The 27523-nt window shown below is 36.2% G+C and overlaps 3 protein-coding genes across 3 annotated transcripts; 1 reads left to right on the forward strand and 2 right to left on the reverse strand.

Annotated features, from left to right (window-relative positions):
• Positions 1–4384: 4384 nt before the first annotated feature.
• On the reverse strand, positions 4385–27041 carry LOC123869677 (progestin and adipoQ receptor family member 3). Its single transcript, XM_045912665.1, has 7 exons — positions 26701–27041; positions 25777–26000; positions 25105–25261; positions 16879–17031; positions 7818–8006; positions 7211–7279; positions 4385–6801 (listed from the first exon to the last, which is right to left on the reverse strand). The coding sequence occupies exons 1-7, from the start codon at positions 26770–26772 to the stop codon at positions 6637–6639; spliced, it is 1029 nt and encodes a 342-aa protein (XP_045768621.1). The 5' UTR covers positions 26773–27041; the 3' UTR covers positions 4385–6636.
• LOC123869674 (protein ALP1-like) lies at positions 8723–11559 on the forward strand. Its single transcript, XM_045912663.1, has 2 exons — positions 8723–9155; positions 10321–11559. Exons 1-2 carry the CDS (start codon positions 8803–8805, stop codon positions 11195–11197), a joined length of 1230 nt encoding a protein of 409 aa, XP_045768619.1. The 5' UTR covers positions 8723–8802; the 3' UTR covers positions 11198–11559.
• On the reverse strand, positions 9514–12026 carry LOC123869680. Its single transcript, XM_045912670.1, has 2 exons — positions 11557–12026; positions 9514–10245 (listed from the first exon to the last, which is right to left on the reverse strand). The coding sequence occupies exons 1-2, from the start codon at positions 11726–11728 to the stop codon at positions 9569–9571; spliced, it is 849 nt and encodes a 282-aa protein (XP_045768626.1). The 5' UTR covers positions 11729–12026; the 3' UTR covers positions 9514–9568.
• Positions 27042–27523: the final 482 nt, after the last annotated feature.

Genomic DNA, 27523 nt, shown 5'->3' on the forward strand with positions numbered 1-27523 from the left:
CCTATTTTAGTAATCGGTAGATGTTTTAAAATGTTTGGTTCCATTTGGTGGCAAGTTACTGTTTTCACGTTTATTGGAATGTCTAGAAATGTGTGTGTAGTATACGTACAAGTAGAAAAGATCGACGCTACCTACCCTTTTCCTTAGTTCTACTTCGAGTGCAAAATTTCGAAGCGAAGCGAGTACAAAATCTTCATAAGTAAATCTTGCACTCGCTTTTTTGACGCCTTTTCAATTGTTACCTACTCTTGTAATTGTACTTTTTAATTGTAAAGAACATTTATTTTTTCTACACTGCATAGAATATACTTATTACCTACTTATCTATCAAAAAATCGAGCACGCTTTACTCACTTATTTTTAGTGGTAAAATCTTTCGGAGGTCTAAGTTTTCATAACTTAGACCTCCGAATGATTATTTGCACATATACTTAACTCAGACAAAAATCATTTTTATGTATAGAATATTAAGTATTATGAATAAAAATAATATTACGTAGGTATTGAAATGTACAAAAAATTCAAATTGAGAGTGGCAATTGCAAAACGGAATCTTGCACCGTCGACAAAACAGACTCGGGTTGGCTCTGGTTCGAGTAGTGATACGTCAGTCAGTCAGTTCCTCTTTTTATAAATATAGGTACCTAGATGATCTTTGACTTTCATCTCAATGTTATCAGTACGGGAACAAAGTGGTAGCGACACATGTCAGTGGCGGCGCGCGTCAGAGGCGATCGCGCGGCAATCCGTCAGCGGCGCGGTCCCACGGGAGGCGGCGCGTGGCTGGATAGCACCCCGCTAATTTGTTATTCCACTTGTCTTTAACGAGATCACGATTGTATTTGGAGATATTTACGATCAAAAATTCTATAGATTCTACGAATGCTGGAACATCCACATCGGTCTGCTACCTTTGACCGCTGTGGATGTCTCTACAGAACACGATTGTTTTTGACGTGACAACGTCTTATAATTCGATAGAGCCGGCTGCACGCACGAAAAAACATGACTCATGCGGCGTTACCTCGCTCTGAGGCGTTCCATGTAAGGCTTGAAGTGCAAGCGAGAGCGAGGAACGAGCGACAAAGAAGCATAATCGGCCTTTGTTGTCACGTTCAACTATCGTCAGTAAACCGACTTTACAGACAACCAATTTTTTTTCTCCAACGGCTCACACCAGCTTGCTCGCTTGAAATCAGTTCGAAATTGAAATCAATTTGGAACTCCGAATCTACTAGACCGATTACCTACTAGTCGAAAAGTAGATACATACTGTATCCTACTTAGGCACACATAATATGAATTCCTGTGACACCAAATACGGATGTGTAACGTAGATTAATTTTGAATATGGAGGTCACTTTGGAAATTGAAAATTTAAATATACTTATGTATTTTTTTGCAAACATCTTTCAAGATGGTCCTTATAAACTTATCCCTCAATGTCTACTTATAATTTATATACCTGCCTATTATTCGTAGCAAAATATGTGTCGCCTCAAGCAACTCAAATCAAATCTAGGCATAAAAATCTAATACTTGAACACAACTTTTTCGCTATTCATTTTCATTCGATTCATCAGCTTTGCAGTGCGTATATGTACCTAAATAGGTAGGTAGGTACCTATCTAATTGCTAGTTGGTAGTTGGACTGCAAATAAATCTCCAATCGCCAAAAAAACGTGTAAAGGGGGGAACACGTAATATTTTAACGAACCTTTCAAAACGATCATCCAATTGGATTTACCAATCTACGATCGGCACGATAGCGCCATATTTTCCACTACGCTGAGTCAACACGCGCCAGTCAACGGTGCAATGAAAATATTGCCCATTTATCTCTCGTTTTTCCTCTGAACCTCACGATTTAACTCCGACTGTGAGCGTGTATTATGTGTGCAACGTCACAACTCATTTATATGGGCTCGCTGATATGTGAAATCACTATATTGTTTGACGTCGACGAGTATTTTCAATTTGCTGTATTCTGAAATGGATTGATCCGGTCTCCCTACTCGTAGGTAACCAAAGTACCTACCTACCTAGTAGGTAGTAGGTACCTACGGTTTATGTGGCTATTATGGAACTAGGAATCAGCTTAGCTTAGGTACATCGTTACCTAATCTATTTTCCCTAAAAGTTAAACAATTAGCAGAAAACTTTTTTGTGAGCGGCGTAAACATCATACTTACTCGTATCTTTGATTTTTAACTTTATCTACACGGTTTCGAGGGCATGGTTTCATCTCTTTTTTACTGGTTACTGGGCAGAACATCTTTTCATAGATCTGACAATGGTTACTCCGCCAGCAGGTGTCCGTGTCCGCTGAACTAGCACAAATTTTACTAAGGTAACTAGATACATTCAGATAGAGAGGAAAGAGGAACATTAAATTATGATTTAATATGGCAAATATTCTTGCAAAAAACTTTCAGCACGCCTAAGTATATTATGGTGCAGCATTAGGAATTATGTACGCTGTCGGACTCTACGTAGGTACCTACAGCTATCTCCATACCTAGTAGGTAGGTACCTACTATAATATATTCTGTGATCTAAGTTTCAGGCTTCGGTGTCTGGCATCTATCGCGGGTAGATAGAGGTACTCTTTAACCGACAAGCAGCGTTACCGTAAAACCAACTTTTTATTTTTTATTTGTTTAATAAATGTAGGTATGTAGGTTACCGTTAATTTATTAATTAACATGATTTAAATTTTAAATAAAACAGTCCTTTTTTACAATTTCATAATAATAATGTAATATATTATACTCCACAAACTCAACCAAGACTCAAGAGCACTTTTCCCGTCACAAATTATTATTTTTCATTTATTGTTTAAAATATAACGTTGAGTGTCATCTGTTGTTGAGTAGAGAAACTAATTTTCAAGTTTGCATTAAATCAACTATTCGTCACTAGATGGCGTGATTTGGAAATTCAACCATAGATCATAGATCATAGACCATTGCTTAGTTACACTCTGTGCTAATTCAACAAGCTAGAATATGGCTAGAAATTAGAATGCAGACGTGAAAGAAAATTGATTTAAAACCGCGCCTTTTTAAATCATGCAAAAATTATAGATAATTGTATGGCGTGACATCATATGCAGATCTACATATAATGTCACATACAATAATTTTAGGTTTTATTTTGTTTGTATTATTTATTATTCTAATATATCAATTTGATATAATTTAATTGCAATAAAATGCGCTACAGGTTGAATAAAAATAATAAAATAAAACAAAGGAGTTCAAAAAATGATTTAATTTCCCATCATTGGTAATTTCCATTGTCATCCCGTGAAATAAGAAAGTAGAAATATAAAAAAAAACAACGAGCACTTCTAAAATAATAACATCACAGACAATAAAATAAATGCTAAAACATCAGATCTATGATTATAATTATTTTATTTTATATAAAGAACTCATAGAGAATTGATAATAATAATTTCAATAACTTGAGACGGCACGCATTGTGAGGAGGTTCCTCACTCTGGAGCCCTAACCACTGGCGGATTGGGTCCAACCCACCCTGCTGCCAGTGGGATCCATTTTATCATATTTTTATTCAATGTTTTTTTTTCCGTTACTTTAGTTTTTTGTCGTTTATGTTATTTTATTTCTCTTTTGTTTCTGTTATTTATTGATTTTGTTGTTGATGTTATTTTATTTTTTGTTGTTTCTGTTATTTTTTCTGTGTTTCTGTTATTTTTTCTATGTTTCTGTTATTTTTTCTGTGTTTCTGTTATTTTTTCTGTTGTTTCTGTTATTTTTTCTGTGTTTCTGTTATTTTTTCTGTTGTTTCTATTATTTTTTCTGTGTTTCTGTTATTTTTTCTGTTGTTTTTGTTATTTTATTATGTGTTGTTTAAAAATAAGATAAAATGGGAAAAATAAATAAATGAGAGTAATTTCAATAAAAGTTAAACTTATTTCCTAAAACTTTACACAAGGCAAGTTTTTGAGATTGGTAAGGCGATTGATTAAAAAAAAACTGCATGATAAAATCTTTAAATACAATTTTTCTCTTTAAAGGACAAAAGATTTTTTTTTTATTTCTTTAGTCGCCATCACCCCTTAGGTACTGGACTCTTTCAACATCTATATTTTAACAGTAGCTCAAATAAAATATAGGCACTCGACAACACAACGCAATCAGCCTTATAATCGTATCTTATTATTTTGTGTGAACAGCGAGTTAGCAATAGATGCTAATCATAATTCGCTTATGTGCTAAGGAGTCCCGCAAACAACTTGAACAAAATCCAGCAAAGTGGGGAAAATTATTGTCACACAGGAAACAGTGGACGACTGACCAGCAAATCGCAGGGCCCCACACGGTGCTAAGACTATTAGCACTCTCTTAGCCTAAGAGACTTAATCACCTACTGCATAATGCATATTTTCTCACGTTGTTCACCAGGTTCCTATTGTATCTACGTGAAAATATCAGGCATTTTTAAGTTGTAGTCTTACGGTATTTATGAGTAATTTACAGATTTAAAAAATCTATGAAAACTCTATGAAATCTATGAAAAGTTACAAACTGATTTTATTTTCGTTGCTTCTTATTTTATAATAATGCGTTGCGTCTTTATATAATTTTGTACGCGTGCCTTAATAACAGTAAATAAACGTAACTTTTTTCAGAGTATTGCAATAGGAGAAAGTATACGAAGCGGTATGGAAGCGGTTCGTTACTGGAGTTATAGTTATATCGAAAGCTTTTATTGAAAAAGTTTATTTTACAATAGATAAGTAACATAAATTAACATGCTCGAGTTGCTCGAGGCGAAACAAAAAGTTTATATATTTTTAATTAATTAGTTATCTACTTAAATATTGAGCAAGGACTTATCACTAAATAACATTGGTCATGGTCATGTTATCAATAAATAACATCAACATTGAGACAATATAATGTGGCCCATTTGGTCTTTAGTAATACATATTAACACCTTTAGCCAGATGACGCTTTCGTAGGCGATAGAGATACGAATGTAAAGCGTGCAAAACAAGTAACCCAATCTGAACAAGAGTTGTAAGACTGCGCATTGTACAAAAATACCAGTCGACTGTGAGTCGGACTCACATACGAAGGATTCCGTACCATCGAAAAAGAAATAACATTTTTTAATTTTGTAATTTTCATAGCGGCCTTTTTGTGATTTTTATTACAGCGATTTGTGATGTTACAGCGGCAACAGAAATTTTCTATTCTCTTGGACGGTCTACTCGGCTTCTGGAGCGAGCCTGGATGGCTGGAGTGAAGACTTCAGTGGTCAGGGACAACGCACGGACAACAGACGGAAACGTTTAAGTGCGGAAACCAGCACAGAGAGAAGAAAGAAAGAAGAATAGGGTCCTATTGGCACCCTTCGGGTACAAAACCCTAAAAACAGGTATCAGCCGGGCTCATGTACTTAATACCTAGTCTATGACCTGCGCAGATCATCATACTATAGCTTCAGATTGGCCTACTTGTTTTGCGATCACTGTAACGTCTTTGTGTCATGCCATAAAGGCATACTTGGAGGTGAATGCTTCAATGTGCGAAAGGCGTAACGATTACTGACCGATACGGCAATTACGGCACCAATTTTGTAACAACCACGTAGGGCAATCATTTTACTATAAAATCTACCTCTTTTATAGAACCCTAAATCTTGTATAAGAGAGAAAGCTTAGAGTCGATTCGCATTGAAAGCGAACCGAAGCAAAAGGCTAAAATTTTACATAGCATATTAAACCCAATGTAACGCACAAACTACCGAGAAAAAAACGCGACCCTGAGACCCTCAGACTTAACGCTAATTGAAAAAACAATATCTTGGATCAAACTTTTACATGGCTTTTGCATGATTCGGTAAAGTTGGATTTAAATCCAGTTGCATTAACATTATGAAGACTGGAATGTTCTAGATTCTGACCAGGTTTCTAAGAGTATTATAATATTGTCTTATACTAGATAAGCATTTGAAATACTAAGGCCATCCCTACAGAAGAAATTCAAGTCTTAAATTCTACACGATACAGTTTCCGCACGAAAGAATTTGTTTGTAGAAATTCGTTTGTACAGGAATCAAGACTAAAAATACTGCTATCCTTTTCACAATGTTCCCAGAGGAAAAGGCCAGCAGATTTTGACTTGTCAATTTATAAGATTGTTTTGAGGTACCATCTAGCTGATAGTTGAAACTCCAGCAGAAAATTTTTTAAGGTCCTAACGGCACTGCTTAGGGAGAGGTCTTATAGCTGCTTTAAACAGTGCGGACTGCTTGGTCAAAAGACGCGATGCTCAATAGCTGCCATGATATAAGCGAACATACGCCAGCCTACACTGTAATATGCGTTCTCAGGCTGAGATCTACAGAGCGCACTTTGACTTTGCTCAAATTTAAAGCAGTGTTAGTTATTGCACCTATTAATAAACTAACAATACTTAGTAATTAAGGAAAAATTGTTACTAACATACTAACGATCTATGGATGGAAACGTCTGAAATAAGCGTTTATTTATATTTATTTATTTCTGTCTCGTTTTAACTGAAACAGTCAAAGTGCGTTCTATAGATTTCAACCTGAAGAAATGTTCTTGAGTGCGCAGATTTATATTCTAGATCACAGTTAGAATATCCGCATGGTGTTGGCGCAGCCGTGGTTCATACGGTACTGCACGTAGATCATGGCGGAGTTGTGCCAGTAGTACAGCGCGCCCAGCACCAGCACGTGCCACCACTGGTGCGAGTGCCCAATGTAGTCCACCTTGCCCGGGAACCAGCGCTCTGGTACCTGAAACGAGCCAAATGGATTTAAAGATCTTCCTGTTCCTGAAGTAACGCGGTAAATAGCTCGTGTGGGAACAATTTTGTCGGCCTCTCTAGCGCAGTGGTAAGCTATGTGGTCTTATTAGAGGGAGGCCCCGGATTCGATTCCCGGCAGGGGTTAAGAATTTTATAATTTCTAAATTTCTCGTCTGGTGGGAGGCTTCGGTCGTGGCTAGTTACCACCCTACTAGCAAAGCCATGCCGCCAAGAGATTTAACGTTCCGGTACGATGCCGTGTAGAAATCAGAGGGGTATGGGTTTAACTGCCATACCCCTTCCAGGTTAGCCCGCTTCCATCTTAGATTGCATCATCATCCTAAAGTCTGCATGCACAATCGTATTCATAGAATCATAATAAAATTTAAACATTATACCTTGAAGGCATAAATCGCGAATGCAGTCCCGCTGATGACATACATCCCTATAACTCTGGGGAAGAATATCTGAAACAAAACATAGCTATTAGAACATTAAATTAATGCATTCAATCCCGTGAAATTAAAACCGGTATTTTCAAATAAAAGTTCAAGTTCAATTTCAAAATGCAGTTAGCTTATGAACTCCTTTTTCTACAACCGCACCGCACGCCACCGCAAGCAATTTCACCCTCACCAGCTGGGTGCCTGGTGCACTTCGACCGCCCGTTGTGCCAGATCCTTTTTTCCACGCACATGCAAACTGTGGGTTCAACTCCCATCGGCGGTGTTCCCACTAGATTACAACGTGGAGTTATTCAAGGGGCGGACCAACGAATCCCAAAAAGGCTGCCAACGCATCGGCTGTATCTCTGGTGCTGCAAATGTTCACGGGCGGCGGTAATCACTTCACACATCAGGTGACCTGACAGCTGTTTGCTCGCCATGTTATTTGAAAACAGACAGACAGACAGACAACAAAGTGATCCTATAAGGGTTCGGTTTTTCTTTTGAGGTACGGAACCCTAAAAAATTAACACGCAAATGTTCACGAGGAATCACTCACCTGCACCATGGGGTTATCGAAGCCCCCCATGACATAGGTCCAGTGCAGCGTGGGCAGCACGCCGTACGCCGCCCAGCCTATGAACACGCACATCTTCACGAGGTACGGCACCTGCAGACGCGGGATCTGCAGCACCATCGCCACGGCGAAGATCAGCGTCACTGATATCATGTAGAACGTCTTCCATTCCTGGAAATAAGGAGTGAGCAAGTTTTAATCTGGATTTCCTGGACACGAGCAGCACAAGGTCAAGGAAACAAGTGAATGAACACGTGACATTTTATTTATATGTAATCACTTTGCAGCGCCCTGACGGGGCTTCATGTTGTAATATTATAATTATTTTCTATTATGATGTAAAACATGAATGCAAATAAATAAAGAATAAAGAATGTGTTCAGCAGTAGACGTATCTATAGTACGCGACAGGTCGACATGGCAATCGGGGTATGAGGTGAGTCGTGGAGTGGGGGATCCCGAAACATTAGTTTAAAGTTGAGACAACGATGACATTGACCTAAGTACCTTTATTATGTGTACCAAATAAGAAATTAAGATCCAACTAATTACTAATGGGATAAATGCAGTAAAGTATAGGCATACCGCATAGGTACAAGTATGAAGTCAAACAATTATTAGGTAAGGTCTCTCTCTCTCCCTCTCTTTCTCTCCCCATGTTTTTTCTCTCTATCTCTCTTTCTCTACATCGTAATCCTCATTGCTGAGTAGTTTTATTGGGCTCATAATAATGCGATGGGTTTCCATCTTTCCACATACAAATCGACTGAACAGAACGAGATTTCGAATCATAGGGGTTTACAGTTATTTTCACGATAATCGGGACCGCGCGACAGTTTAACAAGCTAGGTAAGTAGCTACAAACTTGCTAATGGATTCTTTGCTTTTAAGGCCTCCTACGCACTGGCGACCATAGACGCGGCCAGGCCGCCGCGGCTATGGTCGCCGGTGCGTAGGCAAGCGCGACATGTGGACGGCCGAAAAATTTGCAGTCGACTTCCAAGGATGTGTCAAGATGGACGTGCAGAAGATAATCACGCTAACTGTGCTTGTGTATTTACTACGAAAACGAAAACGGAAGATTTCACGTAAAAGACAGTTTTGGGTGCATCCATTACTTTGCGAGAGAAAGACTAAAGGATTATATTATACTTATTTTTTGGATTTAAAAATGTATGAGAAGAGATTCTTTAATTACATGAGAATGTCAACGAATACTTTTAACCTGTTACTGGATACAATAAAACCAAAAATTACTGGAACTGGTAACAACTATCGGAAATGCATTCCAGCAGAAGAAAAATTAGTAATAACAATAAGGTAAGCTTTTTCTTTTTTAAATACAGAATGTTTAAAAAATACGTGATATATTTTAAAGGATGTTTCGGAATGGAGTATTGTGTACAGGAAAAATAAAAATAATGTGATAGGGCCTTTTTTTTTACTTAAACTGCTAAACGGATTTTTTGTAAATTTGAATTATACAAGACTTGATTCTGAATCACCCTAAACCACCACTGTTGCGTTTTTCACAACAACCTGTATAATTCATTGACCAAGGTTTTGCCACTTTAAAAAATTTATGAACTATTGTTCAGTAGTATTCTACTTTACGACTTTGAAAAGGAGAGGAAAAGGGCTTGCTTATAACATGTTTTTAAATATTAAAAAACTGAAGTAGATAATCAAATTATTTGTATTTTCATAACTTAAAAAATGGCAATTGTGAACAATTAATCATTCAAATTGGGAAATAGGTCTATCATTTCTGAATTTTGAGAAATATCAGAATAATGAGTATGAGTATCGCTGTAATTTGAATCATCTGATATCCTGTTGGTAGTAGAATAACCTGAATAACTCGGTCGATGCGGGTCATATTCTTGGTCGTTAAGAGTATTGAAATTACTTGAATAGTTTATGCGCGCTGTTGTAGGTGTACAGTTCGGTTGGTATTTTTCTATAATTTCCATGATTTCCATTTTCGCTTTGGTCTTCATTGCAGCAGGGATTGTTTGAAATCTTTCGAGGAGGGATAAAAGAAACAATCTGTCACAATTTGAATCATTCTGTGTAGTCGCTATGGTCTTATGCAGAACTGAAATTAGAGGGTCTGTATCGGATTCTTCGTTTGGTATTTTTTTCTTCCTTTTTGTTCTAAGCGACTTTGATGCAGACTGTTGAGTCTCAAGATCAGAAGATCTTGCACTTTCATTTTCTTGACTTGCCTCTTCGAGACTATTTTCTGTTGCGTTTGTGTCCAGCACTGATTTCAAAAACAGTAATTGGTTGAAATAGGTGTATTGTGATTTACGTTTTGCAGCAGAACCACTTTTGACATCTTTAAGACGGCGCAGCTCTCTTGTGAAACAGTCTCTAAGGTTTTTCCATCTTTTTTGGAGAGTAATGCCTGTAAATCAATAAATAAATGTAGTACATATTACAAAACTAATATTATGTTTATTAATGTGAATTTTATTTTCAGGTATTTGGCTACTGGGTGTTCTTTATCTCATATAAGTCATGAATACCGTATAGGGCTTCCTACAGTATCGGAAATAGTATTTGATGTTTGTGAAGCAATATGGGAGATATTAAAACCAATTGTGATGCCACAATTGACCAGAGATAAGTGGATTCAAACGGCTGAAGGTTTTCAAAAATACGCCCAATTTCCTAATTGCATCGGAGCCATCGACGGCAAGCACATTAGAGTTATCAAACCACAACATTCGGGATCTCTTTATTACAATTACAAGAATTATTTTTCAATCGTGTTACTTGCAATATGTGATGTAAATTATAAATTTCTTTACGTAGATATTGGAGCATACGGCAAATGCAGTGATTCGTCAATTTACAAAGACTCTGTATTTTATCATAGGCTCTTAAATAATGATCTCGATATTCCGAGCAATAACCCCATCAAAGAAAATGGCCAATCAATGCCGTTCGTTTTAGTGGGTGATGAGGCGTTTTCACTATCGGAACATATGATGCGACCGTATGCTGGGAGAAACTTGAATAATGTAAAGACTAATTTTAATTATCGACTATCCCGTGCCCGCCGCTATATTGAATGTACATTTGGAATATTAGCCAATAAATGGCAGATTCTTCACCGACCCCTAAACGTCAAGAAAGAATTTGCAGTTGTGATTATAAAAGCTCTATGTGTGCTTCATAATTTTGTGCGAGAAAGAGACGGATATGATTTCAAGGACACGTTAACTGTACCAGAGGCTTTATTAGAAATACCTGCATGTTTACCTAATAGAGCAAATAGAACATCAACCGAATATCGAGATATATTCGCAAACTACTTCAGTACCGATGGTCGCTTGCCCTGGCACAATTTGTAAATATATGGGTGCTCGCCGCGAGCCGCCATTGCGCGCCGTAAACAAAATGGCGTCGAACGCACATGCGGTATGAGTAATCTTTTTAAAAAGTTATTCCAATCATTACGAAAACCTGGGAAATTTTAGCAAATAATTGTCAAAACTCATGTGCAAAGCGAAAAATAGTAGAAATAAAATAGTTATACTTTTGACAATTACCTATTTGCTAAAATTTCTTAGATTTTGAATGAACGGAACAACTTTAAAAAAAAATCACTCATGTCACATATACGTGTCGAATGCTACTACAGCACCTGCTGCGTTTATTGTAGTTCATCGCATTATTAATTTACTTAGGCATAATAAAATAAAATACTAACCAAGTTCTGCCTTTTCTTTATCTTCCATGGATTCACCGCCAAATATATCGACCACTTCAAGCCACAACTGCCGCTTAACATCTTTATTGGAGTAATCATTTGATGCTAAATCCCATAAACCTCTTCTATTTTCAACTTCAATTATGAACCTTTCCGTGTCGAAATTGGCCATTGTAAAATAATCACTCTGTAGCTAGCTACACGTCTGGTCGCCGCGGCCGATGCGGTAGCACTGATGAATTTTAATACAGAAGTGATGTTCTCGACGGCCACGATTGGTCGCTGGTCGCGTGGCATCAAATTGGACGCCGCGGCCAACGGTGGCCGCTGGTCGCTGGCCGCTAAGTGCGTAGGGGCTATAGCGATTGCCATATAAAGTCCAGAATTCACTGGCCGCCGCGGCCAGGTCGCGGCGACCATGGTCGCCAGTGCGTAGGAGGCCTAAGGCGTAGGTGTCAATTTTCCAACAACATGCATATAAAACTGCGGATGTGTTCTCGTATTGCAAATTGCAATACAAGCAATCAAATGTCTGCAAAGTGGCTGACAATGGATCATTTTGCTCGGGACCTTGTCACTGTTGCATTACTGCGCGTCACACATAAATGCGATTGAACGATGTTACATATGCAGCTAACGTTGTGATGACGTTGTGGTGAATTTATAGAGATAATGGAAATCAGAATGCAGGTATAGTATGATCGAGATGGTAATCGGAGTATGAAGCGGGGAAACGCCCTTGACATCCGCACGTCACCCGCGCTTTCCCACACTGGGTCACTCGCGCTATCCCACACTGGGTTAGCGCGGGGGTTGTGCGGGGCGTCTCCACCCCGATTGCCATTTCGACCTGTCTGAACTTGAATCTGGGTAAAAAAAGGGTAGGTACGTACTTATTTTTCGCGCACTATACCCCCAACTCTTGCGACGTCCGTCGTCGTCTTTCCAATTTCCATCTTTTGAGTTCAAGTGAGACATATTCTATTAAAATTACAACGTTATACAAAGGTGTTGCTAGAACATCCATCACGAAGGTCAATGGCGTAGTAGTAAGTAGGTGTAACTGGTAACGCAAGAGTTAGTTAAATGTTACCCAACGATCGGCCGGGTGAATCGATAAACGGCCGACCGCTCGACTCGATAGTACCTACCTAGTTAGTTAGTTATTAGTAAAATCGAATACCCAAGTAGATTAAATAATATGAAATAGATATGACATTGACCATTAGAGAATTAGTGATTTTATTATAAACTGGTTGACGCCCGTGACTTATTTCGTGTGGATTTTGGTTTTTCAAAAAATTTTGTGGGAATTCGTTGGTTTTCCGTAGGCTTCATATCCAGGATAAGCTGTGTACCTACCAAATTTCGCCAAAATCAGACGTAAAAGGTAACAGACAGACAGATGACAGATAGACAGACAAATAAACACATTTTCGCATTTAGTTATCGTTGTCGAATTACCTATCTTCACGTTTCGAGTGTAGAGATTCAAATACTTAGACTGCTAAAATCATAACCCTTCCTTTCGGCTTTGCCGTAGTCGGGTAAAAATGACGGACAGGGTGAAAATATAACAAGCCTATGGTGATGTAAATAAATCATACTTTTATCAGTTTAAAAAGTTCAGACAGCTTACAACATCCTAACAAAGCTAAAGGAGACATCAAGGTTAACAGGTCAAGCATGTCGTCAAAAAATAAAATCATTCTCATAGGTCGATAACTCAGTGGATAGTGGATACATCCACTGTTCTGAGGCGGGATAACGACTCGCGAAATTAGCCGGTCCGAAGGTAGAGTAATGGATCAATAAAATTGGTTGGTTAATTGGTTATAAAATTATTGGTTACAAATAACGACTCAGTAACGATAGTAAATAAATAATTGTATGTTATATAATATAAAATAATATCTATTAACCTTTTTTCAGGAATACTATCTATCTGTCTATCTATCTATCTGTCTGTCGTGTCTGTCAAGAAAACCTATAGGGTAGGTATTTCCCGTTGACCCGTTTTTGATTTATCGTGCAAAATGTCGAAAAAATACCCGAGTACGGAACCCTCGGTGCGCGAGTATGACTCGCACATGGCCGGTTTTATTCTTAAGGCATGCATTTTAGAAATCGTTCGCATACTTTTTCTATCAACGAATGAAAAAAAGGCTTAAACATGCTAATAAAGCCTAATTTTCACAAGTACAAAAGCTACAAATAATATAATGTGCTAAAGTATATATGAAAGATTGGAGAGATTTGCCTTTCACTGGCGCAACCATGATTAAACTTTTACTTGCGTGCAACCTGCGTGCAATTTACTCGTAAAATGACACCAATAGGATTTTTAAACGACCTACAGAAATTAAGGTAAGATAAATGTAGGTTATTTTACAAAGCAGACAATTTCATAGAATGGAAAGCGGTGATTTCGTCAAAAATGGTCACTTCTGCATAGATATTTTTTAAAGATCTATTTTATCCTGATTTTATCTAATACTAGCCGATGCCCGCGACTTCGCCCGCGTGAGAACTCTTTGATTTTCTGGGACAAAAAGTAGCCTATGTGCTAATCCAGGATATTATCTATCTCCATTCCAAATTCCAGCCAAATCCGTCCAGTAGTTTTTGCGTGAAGGAGTAATAAACACACACACACACACACACACACATACAAACTTTCGCCTTTATAATATTAGTGTGATGGAAATTTATAATAGAAAGTGAAGAATAAATCAAGTGCCTATATTATAAGTGAACTAGGAACAGTAAAATGAATCAACTTAGTATGAATAATTGCTGGTCCGATACTATAATAAAAATGTAGTAAGCACACAGAATTAGAAATACGCCTAGGTAGTAAGTAGGTATACTAATTTATTAAAAAGAAAAACTGAATCTTTTTCAAAGAGCATTTTACTATTTAGGATTTAAATAGTATAAGTACCTAATAAGCAAGTGGCCAAGCAATGTGTCTTACTTATTATTTTTTTATAACTATTTAGAAAAAGGTGAAATCTAAGTCAAGTTTAGTCCAACGTGTATGTATAGAAAACATGTAATTACGCCATGCTACAAGAACTCGGCTACGCGCTATGCTTCGCTAAACGAAATATCGATTCGCTTGATATGACAAAATATCGTAAATACCTATTGCGACGTCGAGAATCGATTCAATATGCTTGATGTTGCAATATTTAACTATCGATTATAATACTTGGTTTAAACAAAACGAAATCTAAGTACTTATTAAATTATTTACCTACATCCCAATTATTTCTTTAATTAGTAAAAAATTGTTTTATCCTGTCGATTGAATAAATAATATTTATTCAATCACTAATAACTAACTAACTATTACATATTATGTAATAGTTATCTATGAAATAAGTGCGGTATGATGAATATTACAGTATGATGAATATCACACCCGAGCCGCAGGCGAGTGACTACTTATTTAAAATAACTAACAAAATTAAGAACCACGGGCAGGATTTTTTCTTGAAAATAAATCAGCGATAAGTTTTTATTATGCCATGTAGTAGGCAAGAAATAAAGTTTTTAATCTAATATACTAATTGGTGGTACTACAAAACACCTCTATAAAAGATGGTGATCTTGAAACAGCTGTTGTATTTAGCAGTCATTTTAGACGTTTCCACACTAGTGCGATAATATATTAGATTCGTAGACTAATAACTGTGCGATAATATTTTTATCGCCCAAGTGTGGTGAAAATCTACTTTACGCTCTGTAGTTTTAATAGTGTGAAACAAGAGCTACTTTGCAAGCAATGTTTTGTAAAATACTTTAAAAGACTTTGTCCTTTGTCCTGCGATTTTCATGGACAAAAGGAGCCTTTGTCCGTCCCCGGTTCTCCACGGATTTGACTTTAGTAGGTATATGACGGGCGACAATCTGCCATCTGCCAAACAGTTGCTACCACGCGCCGCGGCTGTCGCGGCTAATTAGATTTGAACCTTCAATGGTTAAGCAACGGTAACCATTTACTGACTGAATGGTTGGTTATGGTTAACTTAACTTTCAAAGACTACATAGGTACCTATTAAACCCGTAGGTATGTATACCTACCTACTTTCTCTGTATGCTCCGGAGACTACGTTAATCTGTAGACCAGCCATTATCTCCACATCTCATCCAACGTTAGTTATTTTATTACGGTTATCAACCAATCTTCATTACTCTAATATAGCATCGTGCTTTTTAAAGTAAAGTGATCTTAAAAACCGGTCAATTCATGTTTGTTTGCTTGACTCGCGCACGAAGGGTTTCGTACCATAAATCGTACAAGAAATAACACTTTTGTTTTTTTTTGTGATGTAACCACAAATTCACGGTTTTCAGCCCCTTTACTTGTGCTATAAAGACATTATTGTTTACTGCCAAAGTTGGCGGATTCTTCAAACTAGAATATAGAATGGAATACAATTAAATATATTTTTATTCAATGAGACTTTTACAAGTGCTTTTGAATCGTCAAAATAATTTACCACATTACATACTACATTTTGTCATTCCAAGTAAAATAAAATCTCAACATGAATTGTTTCTGACATACTTAGAATATAATCACTTCGCTAACGTAGTAAAAAAATGTTAATTATATTTAATTGTCTACTTACGTTTGTTAATTTTTAGCATGAATTGACTCCGAATGACTTTTCTGTTATTCAGTTCAAAAAACCGGCCAAGTGCGAGTTAGACTAGCGCACCGAAGGTTCCATACTATGGTATTTTTTCCGACATTTCGCTTGATAAATCAAAAATTATAATGCATAAAAATAAATAAAAATCTGTTTGAGACTGTACAAGTAAAGCTTTTTCATATGATACCGCACTTGATATAGTTATCTAAGAATTTTTTCCCTAAGAATCACCATTTCTGAGATATAGCGATTCAAATATGTACTTAGTTGAAAAAGTTGTTTTACTGCTCAGTGGACACAACTTTTGACAAGTGACAGTGAAAGTGATAGAGGTAATTGACATGCATATTATGACGAACAACTTTTTCAACTCCATCCATACTAATATGTAGGTACCTATTAAAAATGCGAAAGTGTGTCTGTCTGTCTATCTGTCTGTCTGTCTGCTAACTTTTCAATTTTCACAGCCCAACAGTTTAAACGATTTTGATGAAATACAGAGTTAGCTTACATCCCGGGGACGGACATACTACTTATCCCGGAAAATCAAAGAGTTCCCACGGGATTTTTAAAAAACCTAAATCCACGCGGACAAAGTCGTGGGCATCATCGAGTATTAAATAAATAAGTAAAGGCTAGTAGCTCGTAGGTAACTTACGTGGTGGCACCAGAACGCGTAGTACACACCGGAAGTGTATATCGCGAGCAGGGACAGCGCGATGCCGAAGAGATCGTACATGAGGAACGTGTTGTAATCGTGCTCGGATCGACACGAGAACGTGTGGTATAACGCCGACAGAGCCATGCATACCTGGAAACAAATATACTCATCTTATTACACAAGCCTAATTAAAAATAAGGCGGTCGATGCGACGGGTCTGTACACGAAATTCAAATTTAATTTGGTATTTCGCAATTTGTAAACTAATACGACAACGTAGGTTTATGGCACTTTAATTGCGCCAATGGCAGTTTCATCCTCACAGGTTTATATAAAAATCTTTACTTGAAAGGGTCCAGTTTAAGAAATTAGCCCTTGTATCGACTTAGTCGATACTAGAGCTAATTTTTTTAAACCTGTGAGGATGATACTGCCATTGGCGCAATTAAAGTGCCATAAACCTACGTTGTCGTATTAGTTTAAAAATTGCAAAAAACCAAATTAAATTTGAATTTCGCGGGCAGACCCGTCTCATGCCCCTTAAGATTAAATAAAGCACACTACAACTCGGAAAGATAAAGTTGAAAACTAATACCCGACTGCGATCGTCTTAATAAACGCTGAAATATATTAGAGTAAAATTGTTTTTCGGTCGATCGGTATATTTTAATGTTGTAGTTCATTTATATTCATGAACTCAGAATTTTCTCCTCTTTCATTTGACATCCCACTCGATACAATAGCAAAAAAAAAATTTTGGAGACCCCCAATTTTTTTGATGTAACATCCGCCTATGTCACCCGGACCTTTACGACGAATCAATTGACACCTCAGTCATTAAAATCGGCCCAGTAGTTTAGGTGCTATGGTGGAACACACAGAATCTGGATACAAACATACATACATACATGCATACATACACAATTATATAGACTGCTAAAATCATAAAATCGTAAAAAACAAGTTCAAGTGGTTCAAGTCGCTTTTTGTTTTTCTTTTGTTTAATCAATCTAATTTCGATTTCGAAATAATATTCGATTTAACGGTTTTTAACGAAGTAACAGATATGATAACGTAGTCTAATATTTCAGATTATGGTTCCTGAGGGTTGAATTGATGCGTTAACCGTTCGTTAGTATAGAATGCATAGGAATGTTTTCATTGTGACGTGGACATACCTAGCGTCTGTTAACAATTTGCAGTGACGTACGCGCGACTTATGCTAACCGGTTCAATTAAAATGTGAAACCTTCCATAGAGGATATTCACTTTTTTTCCATATATCGCACTGCTTGGCTTAGTTTTAATTTTATTTACTTATCTAAGCCCAAACAGAACTACGTTTATAGACTTAAGACACCATTGTATTTTTGTCGGGCATAAATTAACGAAAATTAGGAAAGGACAAGGTCTCGTCAAATTGGGGCAGGATAAAAAATCAAAAACTTTTGATTTTTTACTTTACTTTACTTTGATTTTGAACTTTTAACTTTCAATAACAAAATCCTTATATGTACTTATAGAAGGTTAGGAGGTAGCTTTGGACCCTATAGGCCCCTTCATGGGCAAATAAAAAGAAGAGGTGGTCAAATATCTGATATTTATTCAAGTTCAATGTTGGTATTGAAGATAATTAATATAGAATAGATTTTTTTTTGTCGCGCTGGAACTGGAATGTTTTAAATCGAACAATAGACCTTTTTTATATTCAACGTAATTAAATCAAAATATGCTATTATAAAAAAAAACTTTAAGTGTGAGTCAGTTCTTTTCCAATTTACGAGTGTGTTAGGTATATGTAGGTATATTGAAACTCGGAAAGGAAAGAATCTCTAATGTTTCAATACTTATCCATGATGTAAGAGAATATTATAATATTTGTTACTCCTTCACGCAAAAACTACTAGACGGATTTGATTGAAATTTGGAATGGAGATAGATAATAAACATTAACTCGGATAGCCAAGCTGTTCTCAAAGCCTTGGCTAGATTTTCGACAACCTCTGAACTCATACAAGACTGCCACAAGGCTCTGGAAACACTCGCCATGTCGAATGACATCACCCTACGGTGGGTCAAAGGACATGATGGGTTAAGGGAAACGAGGCAGCGGACGCTTTAGCACGCAGGGCTACGACGCTGAAGGTGACAGGGCCAGAGCCTATGGTACCCATACCCTTCAGTGAGTATAAAACTTGGTTACACGAACTAACACTTAAAGAGCATACTCATCTATGGGCAAACGCAACTGGCTGCAGGCAAGCCAAAGAGGCTTTCCCTAACATAGATATACGACAAACTAACAAACTACTCCGCCTGGACAAAGGTAAACTTAGGAAGGTGGTGGGACTCATAACAGGGCATAGCCCACTAAACAAACACCTTTTCGTTATAGGTGTTACCGACAGTCCTCTGTGCAGGGCCTGCATGGAGGTCGATGAAACACCGACGCACGTGCTCCTGGAGTGTGCAAGCGTGGCAGAACATCGAGAACGCCATCTGGGATCCCCAACCTCACTTCATGAAGCCCTCGGCAACCTGGGCGGTCTACTTGGCTTCTGGAGCGAGCTTGGATGGCTGGAGTGAAGACTTCGGCGGGGAGGGGCAACGCACGCACAACAGACGGGAACGTTTAAGTGCGGAAACCAGCCCAGAGAGAAGAAGAAGAAGATAATATCCTGGAGTAGCACATAGGCTACTTTTATCCCGGAAAATCAAAGAGTTCCAACGGGATTTCGAAAAACCTAAATCCACGCGGGTAAAGTCGCGGGCATCGGCTAGTTTTAAATAAAATTGATCTAAGTGTTATGGGTGATTTTCCAGGAGTATATTAAGTACCCTACCTATTCGAATAAGATAAGTTTGTCAAGAAGCACCAATCGACAAAGAAAATATTATTTCCGCGGAAACCAAACCCTAGTGTTATGACCACAAAGCACAAATGGGCGTTATGACTTATGGCTTTTAATGTTAATGACATAACAACCTTAAAAGACATGGTACCGGAAAATGCTAGGTTGGGAGAAGATACTTAGTATCTACATTGTTACGCCACGCCGCCACAGCCCGTCGCAACGTGCCATTCAAACCAGCCGCTCCGAGCTAACTGCCATGACAGCCAATCATAGCCAGTTACCGCCATGACAGCCAATCATAGCCAATTACTGCCATGACAGCCAATCATAGCCAAGTACCGCCATGACAGCCACTACTACCGAATGCCTTCGGTGGGGATAACGCCATATAAAGCCATGCGAGCTCATTTTTAGTATTATTGTTCTATCGTACGCATTGTAAGCTGAAACTATGTCCATTTGTGTAAACAAGTGTAAATTATATAAATAGTGACAAAGTAACAATAGTAATAAAGAAATGAGTGATTCGTATTAGTGTGTTTAGTGAAGTGATATAATAAATTTGGGCGATTATACTGATTTGCTCTTTTTATTTAAACCCACTGTTTCATCATACAATTCTTCCAACCTAACCACACCTAACCAAAGAATCCAACTTAGCATTTTCCGGTACCATGTCTTTTATTATTCTAACCCAGATTTTATACAATCGGTTTATACATTACGGAATTGCATTCCGAATCAGTGTTAATTTTTTTGACGATTGAAAAATCACTTTAAAAAGTTTATTTAAATTTTTTAAAGTGCTTTTCGTTATTCAAATGAATAAACTTCTAACACACAGTTTATTTGAATAAACCTTTACACCACCTGAATACTGATAAACTGGAGTTTTTCACATAGGCACTAGAATCATAGAGCTGATGATTTCAGATGTTAAAGATAAAAAACAATTGGTCAATTGGACGATGTTTGACGCACGCAATTGCTTGATTACGATCATAGATTTACCTCCTACCTCCGCTATTGCAACTAGGCTACATCTCACACCTGTTTTTATAGTTACTTCCCCGCTATTTTGCAATTGAAGTTCATTGAAATACTATGTATGTGCTTACTAACAGCTAATGTAATGCAAAAACAAGATTTATGCAATATTTATATCTCTTATTGCATAAATCTTGTTTATTCGCGAATTTTTGTCATTTATTACTACATGGCCTTGCCAAGAGCGCGCCAGCACACACGGTCCTCCGCCTTCCTCATCCACCCACTTCCCGCTACCTTTTTAAGGTCGTCAGTTCAGCGGTGGTGGCGCGCTCTTGAGAAGGTCTATGTCCAGCAGTGGACACAAACAGGCTGAGTGATTGATTAATTACTACGTGTACAAAAAGTACCTACTATTAAAGGTGAACTTTAGTTCTTAAGTCCTTTACACCCTTTGTAACTATGCAAAATTAGTAATAAATAAATAAATAAATAAACTTTTATTTCAGGCCATTAGATCCATAATTGTGTTAGTATGACAAATCACTTAAACTATGTTAGTAGGTACTTATTTCTAGCTTAAGAGGGCTCTCTCCGTCACTCGCTTCTACTCGCTTCATACAATCGTAGTTCCAATTTCATTTGAATATTAAGCAACCAAAGTCCATGAAATTTTGCAGACATATTCTAGAAACTAATATCTATGTCTGTGGTTTTCCAGATTTCTGTTAATATATTCGGTTTCAAAGTTACGCGGTCTTAAAAATTTACATACAAATCTTTGAGCCCCTGTAATTTTAAAACTACATATTTTTCGAAAAATCTAAAACACCACAGACACAGATATTAGTTTCTAGAATATGTCTGCAAAATTTCATGGACTTTGGTTGCTTAATATTCAAATGAAATTGGAACTACGATTGTATGAAACGAGTGGAAGCAAGTGACGGAGAGAGCCCTGTTAACAACTAATTCTATAATACTTACCTACTATAATTATAGTAGGTACTTCATTATATCCTGATTTACTTACTTAAGATTAGTTAATAAATAGGTAGCATTCTTATTGTGATATTAGATTAGAAGGACAAAAACAATTTTTTAAGGAGTTGATTTCGTTTCCGTTTCCACAGTCGATTAAAATTGTCGATATTAAGTTATTTTAAACAAATTATTCATAACTAACCACAATTGTTTCTGATGATGCTTAATTATTTTTGATGATAAGCTGCTAGTTTTAAAATAATTACTTAAGCAGGCAGGTAGGTAATTTTTTGAATAAAGTATAGATTAAAAAAATGATATTGCGTATAATATTGGTAATGATATTGAGTTTTATATGAAAAAAATATGATTTAACGAGACTTTTCAAAGTTTAAACTAATTATTTTTTATTTTTACGAATTATGATGCCCACCGATACTTTCATTTTACATGTTTCATTTAAAACATTAGTTTGTTATAAACTATTTTATTGAATTCTAGGAATATAATTAAATACCTAACTGAAATTCCAATCTTCCTGCAACATAACGTGTGTAAAAAATACGAATAAGAAAGGTGTAGAAACAGGTTCTACTTCAATTGCATCTCACAATAGTTACAGCTACCGTACCATTGACAGTGAAAGTAATAAGTGCCTACAAACGATTTTATACAAAGTACGCTCAATGCCACGATTCTTTGACTGATATAAGCCGAAGTTTGGCCGAAGCTTAAAATAGAAATAATATAACAATAAACATTCTACCTACTATCAAAACTTTGAAATAGCATAAATTGAGACATTTAACATTGCGAGAATCTATAGGTACCTTTATATGGGTAAGGAAAGATCTGCATCTACACAATGCTCGCTGCGGAAGGGGTAGGATAGATTAGATAAACTTCGATTTACAAATTAATGTTAAACCTACTGTCTACACTCAGATTCAACTTGTAAAAAGTACGTACAAGCAATGTACCTATATTTTTTTAGTAAGACTATCAAGTTGAATTATCCTTATAGGAATGTCCTTTTGAATTCTGTGAGGATGAACAAAATTGCAGGCATTACCGCCCGTACATCCCATTGATAGTGAAAGTCTCAATGGCCAGCACTTCAGTGGTGTGAACTGTGAAAGTCATTGACACGTGTAGGTACTAGTATCAGGTGAAAAAGATCAGTCTCGTATATAACTGTAAAACTACTGTTACAAGTTATTCGGCTACTACAAAGAAAGCTTTCTATAATCATATGGCTTGTTGAATGAATAGTCAATTTTTGTCGGGAATTTTACGAAAAGTCTGAACAGGAACAAACCAGACTTAACTACACTTATCAGACAAACATAAGGATTAAGGCTTTCCTTATGTTTACTTAACAGAATAAAATTTTAGTATTAGGTATTCGTCTTACCTACCTAATTCGGGCGAAAAGACCTGCGGTTTTAAAAGACCTAGAATAGATTATTAGATTGCAAGGACTTTTTTGTTATTTTAACCTCACAATAAGTAAATGAATCAGACTAGGTACAGTAGATATGCACATAATTACGGAATGTAAACAAATTCGTGACGTTATTTTTTATTTACGCACACGGAAGACATTTAAACGACCAGCCGTGCCAGCCTATTTGATTATCTCGATAAAAACAATTCATTTAAATTATTAAGTACCTAATAAACTTTAATAAACTAAACTTGAACTTTTAAATGAATAAGAATGTTGCATGTAATTAATTAAAAAAAATAAAAATGTTATGAATTTAATGGTAGTAGAATAAATGGCTATTTTATTTTTATTTTTATTTATTTTATAATAAACTTGAAATTTTTATTTTAGACTATTCGTAAACTTTCAAGACAGTGTAATAATAACGAAATATGAGTTTAGCGCCACTAATCACAATCCAGATTTCTTACCGCGCTAATCTAGCAAAACTAAGTAGAAAATATTATAAATTGCGTATAGGACATAGGCACACAATTATACTGGCAAATATTTCCTCGTCTCTGGTGGCATTGATCCTCTACAGCAGTTTTGAAATGTCCTTACCCACGTCTTAGTTAGAAAAAAGTTGAAAAAAGGAAAGACATTTTACATAATTTCCTGTAATACACTTTCCAGCACATACATTTCGTGGAATTTTAAAATAATATGGGTGCAGGAGCGGGCTAAAGCTAGTGTATAATTTTTTATCTCTCATTAATCATCTACTATCAATTTTAAACTACCATATTTAAAAAAAAAAAGTTTAAAAAATAAAATAACAGAAATAAGTAACAAAAAATAAAATAACAGAGCATGTTTGACCATACAGATTTTTTCTGTTGGCGGATTATAGCAAAATAATTTTTAACTGTTTCTTGTTAATAACAGAAACAACAAAAAATAAAATAACATTGTTAACGTAAATTTTATTAATCTTATTATTGTTGTGTCTTGTTTATTATTATTAATGTCAATTATTTTATCGTGTTTCGGCAACGCAAAATTCCGAACTTTCACTAAAGCAGACAGGCGGCTCGGATATGACATGAGGCTTCGCTTTCGAGACGTCGCTCGACCAATGGTGTCTAAAGTACGGTGCTCATATTTCGTAACTTGTAAGTCAACATTATGTAGGTTTGTAAGCTGTATATATCATGTAGACTTTAGCGACGTAGGTTAGACCTAAATCACTCGAGCCTCAATAGCTCAACTGGTAAAGGAGTGGACTGAAAACCGAAAGGTCGACGGTTCAAACCCCGCCCGTTGCACTATTGTCGTACCTACTCCTAGCACAAGCCTGACGCTTAATTGGAGAGGAAAGGGGAATATTAGTCATTTAACATGGCTAATATTCTTTTTTATAAAAAAAAAAAAAAAAAAATTTTCACCACAAGTACCTACTAACATAATTGGTATGTGAGCAGATAGATATACTATCCAAATCTTATTCACATAGTATGTTCTAACTTTAGACGAAAGATGCCAACTCATTCACAGATTTCTCCCTCTAATAAACTTCAGAATAATTATATTTATAGAGAAATGTAGATACCTTTAATTTCTAGTTAAGTGGTGCTACATAGTTCCACCTTAGTAATGTAGGTATGTACTATATACCTACTTCCTACTATATTATTTATACTTTATTTATTGGCATCAGCCAGCAAAGAGATAAATAGCTTAGTTTTAGATCTAGAACAATAAAAATAGAATAACCACCGAAATATGTTTGTATGGAGAAGCGCGTAAGCACTTCAAATAAGAAAAGCCACTTACTAGAAAACTCGAGAACAATATAGCCGCGACTGTCTTGTCGGGGGCTGTCGCGTGGATGTTGATGATCACGAGATCGTTGATCGTGAGGAACAGAAGCAGGAACAAGCACTTTAAATAGGAAATACCACTTACTAGAAAACACGAGAACAATATAGCCGCGACTGTCTTGTCGGTAACTGTCGCGTGGATGTTGATGATCACGAGATCGTTGATCGTGAGGAACAGCAGAAGGAAGAAGCCGAATATGTGCGTCCAAATGTTCATTGTCTCATTCGTCCACCAGAAAATGCTGTAAAGAAATTTTTCATGTAAATTCCATACCTAATAAGTAATAATAAAACTGTGAAAGTGTGTCTGTCTGTTCGGTTTTCATTGCATATTAATCATTTGTTTAAACAATATTGATGGGCACAGAGATAGCTTGCATGCCCGAGATGGACCAAGGATTTCACTTTTATCCCAAAATATCTTGGGGCTCCCACAGGTATTTAAAAAAACTTGTTTCCACGTGAACGAGTAATGGGTACCATCTATTTAGTACAGAGATAGCTTGCATCCCATATACTGATTTAGGCTACTTTTTATACTAGAAAAATCGAAATCTCCTTGGAATTGTTAAAAATCTAGAGAGTGACAATAGGCTACTTTTTATCCTGGAAAATCAAAGAGTTCCCATAGGATTTTCGACGGATTCATGGAATCAATGGCATCAGCTAGTATCATAGTGATTGTAAAATTTAAAACAAATGTCATATCAAACAGAGCTAAATCATACAAACAGTTCAATATACAACAAAATATTACCTCTCCCAACATAGTCTGGTTGGCAATAACTTTCTATATCCATCTCTGATATATGGATTGTGCTGCAAGTACTCTGGAGCTTCTTCATATTTGAGGAGTCTTCTAAAGTTTATGTATTCTAAGTCCTCTTTCAAGAGGTTGTTGTTATCTTCTAGTTTTTTGCCTCGCCTGAGCAATGTGCTTCCCGAACTAAACTCTTTGTCTTGTATGCAGTCATCTTCCAGCTTAAACAATATTATTGAAATCAATATTTTGTTTTGCATACAGGGTGTAAGAGACAGGCTAATTAAAACTTTGTGAATAGGTGCCTATAACACAATCACAAAACCATTTACTCAGATTATGTAGGTGATTCCATTGTAATTAACTAACAAAATGCAAAAAACATAGTCATCATCACGTAAAAACCAATGAAAAACTCCAACACCGAGGGGCACAGAACTCAGATTTGTGTACTAAATTCCTGGTTTCAGTTATCATTAGCATATCCCTTACACCCTGTATAAATAATTCTTTTTTACATTATTTATGTATCTACTTCTTTTAAGTTTGTTTCAGAAAAATTAAAAAAAACTTAACATACAAAAGGTTACCAAGGTACAGACCAAAGGAAAAGCTAAAGCAAATAAGTGGTAGGGTTCCGATAGTGATAAATAATTTAAATAAGGTCTTTATAAATACTTTGTTAAGTAGGTATCTACCTATGTATTTACTAATTCAAAACTTTACAAGATTACTAAAATCAAACTTGTATATGTATTTGACCTTACAATAAGTAGGTATAAAGATGCCGAAACAACAACGAAAGATTTTGATGCCTATTTGAAATAGGCTAGGGAAATCTTTTATAGAAAGCTTCTTGTTCTGACGTGTTGAAAACTTTACCATAAAAGTAATTTCTTCTGACTATACTAAATAACTTACTTTTCGTACGGGCATAAACTGGACAGTCTCTGCTTGGCATTCGCTTACTTTTCTCGTCATGGTTAGAGTCATGATGGAACGGATTAACAAAACTCTACTGATGAAACTGAAGATAACTTATTTTTTTACAAACAATTTATATTATTTTTAAACATAATAACACCAGATATCACAGATATTAAATCATTTATTAAGATCTAAGAGGATGAATTTTTGTTTTTAAAATGCACGACTAATTTTAATTATTAATCGTAATAATAATTAATATTTGCCACTCGCGGCGCTAATTACACACAACCAAACGTGCCGCGCTGAATTGCAAAACTGACCATAGACTAGGAATCCGGAGAAACTGACAATGACAAGTGACGACAAGTCATAAGTATATACTATCTCTATGTCATAAGTGACGAGTAATGACATTCATTCGTAGCATTGCCAGATGATGTGCGGCAAATTCTACAATTATGAGACCCTAAAAAAGTGCGAAAAGCTATATTTCAGACGTTCGAAATATATTTTTTTTCGTTAATTTGTTTATTTTTGTCACAGCTTACAAACTATTTTAAAAATTGTTGTTTTCAGTAGTTACCTATTTGTTGTTTAAATGCATTATGTATACGGTACTTATTATACCAAAATTTCATATTCCAAACCTATTTAGATAATGAGATAGCCCCCGTCACAAGAATGGTTTAAACTGACAACTTTGACGGCCCCCCATTTCCTTATTTTTTTTTTTTAACTAGATATAGTGATTTAGTGAACTGATTATTTTTTGGCGAACTCATTTTATTTGTGATGTAACCACAAGGTTTTTAAA

This window comes from Maniola jurtina, chromosome 11 (assembly GCF_905333055.1).
Source record: "Maniola jurtina chromosome 11, ilManJurt1.1, whole genome shotgun sequence".
Classification (NCBI taxonomy): domain Eukaryota; kingdom Metazoa; phylum Arthropoda; class Insecta; order Lepidoptera; family Nymphalidae; genus Maniola; species Maniola jurtina.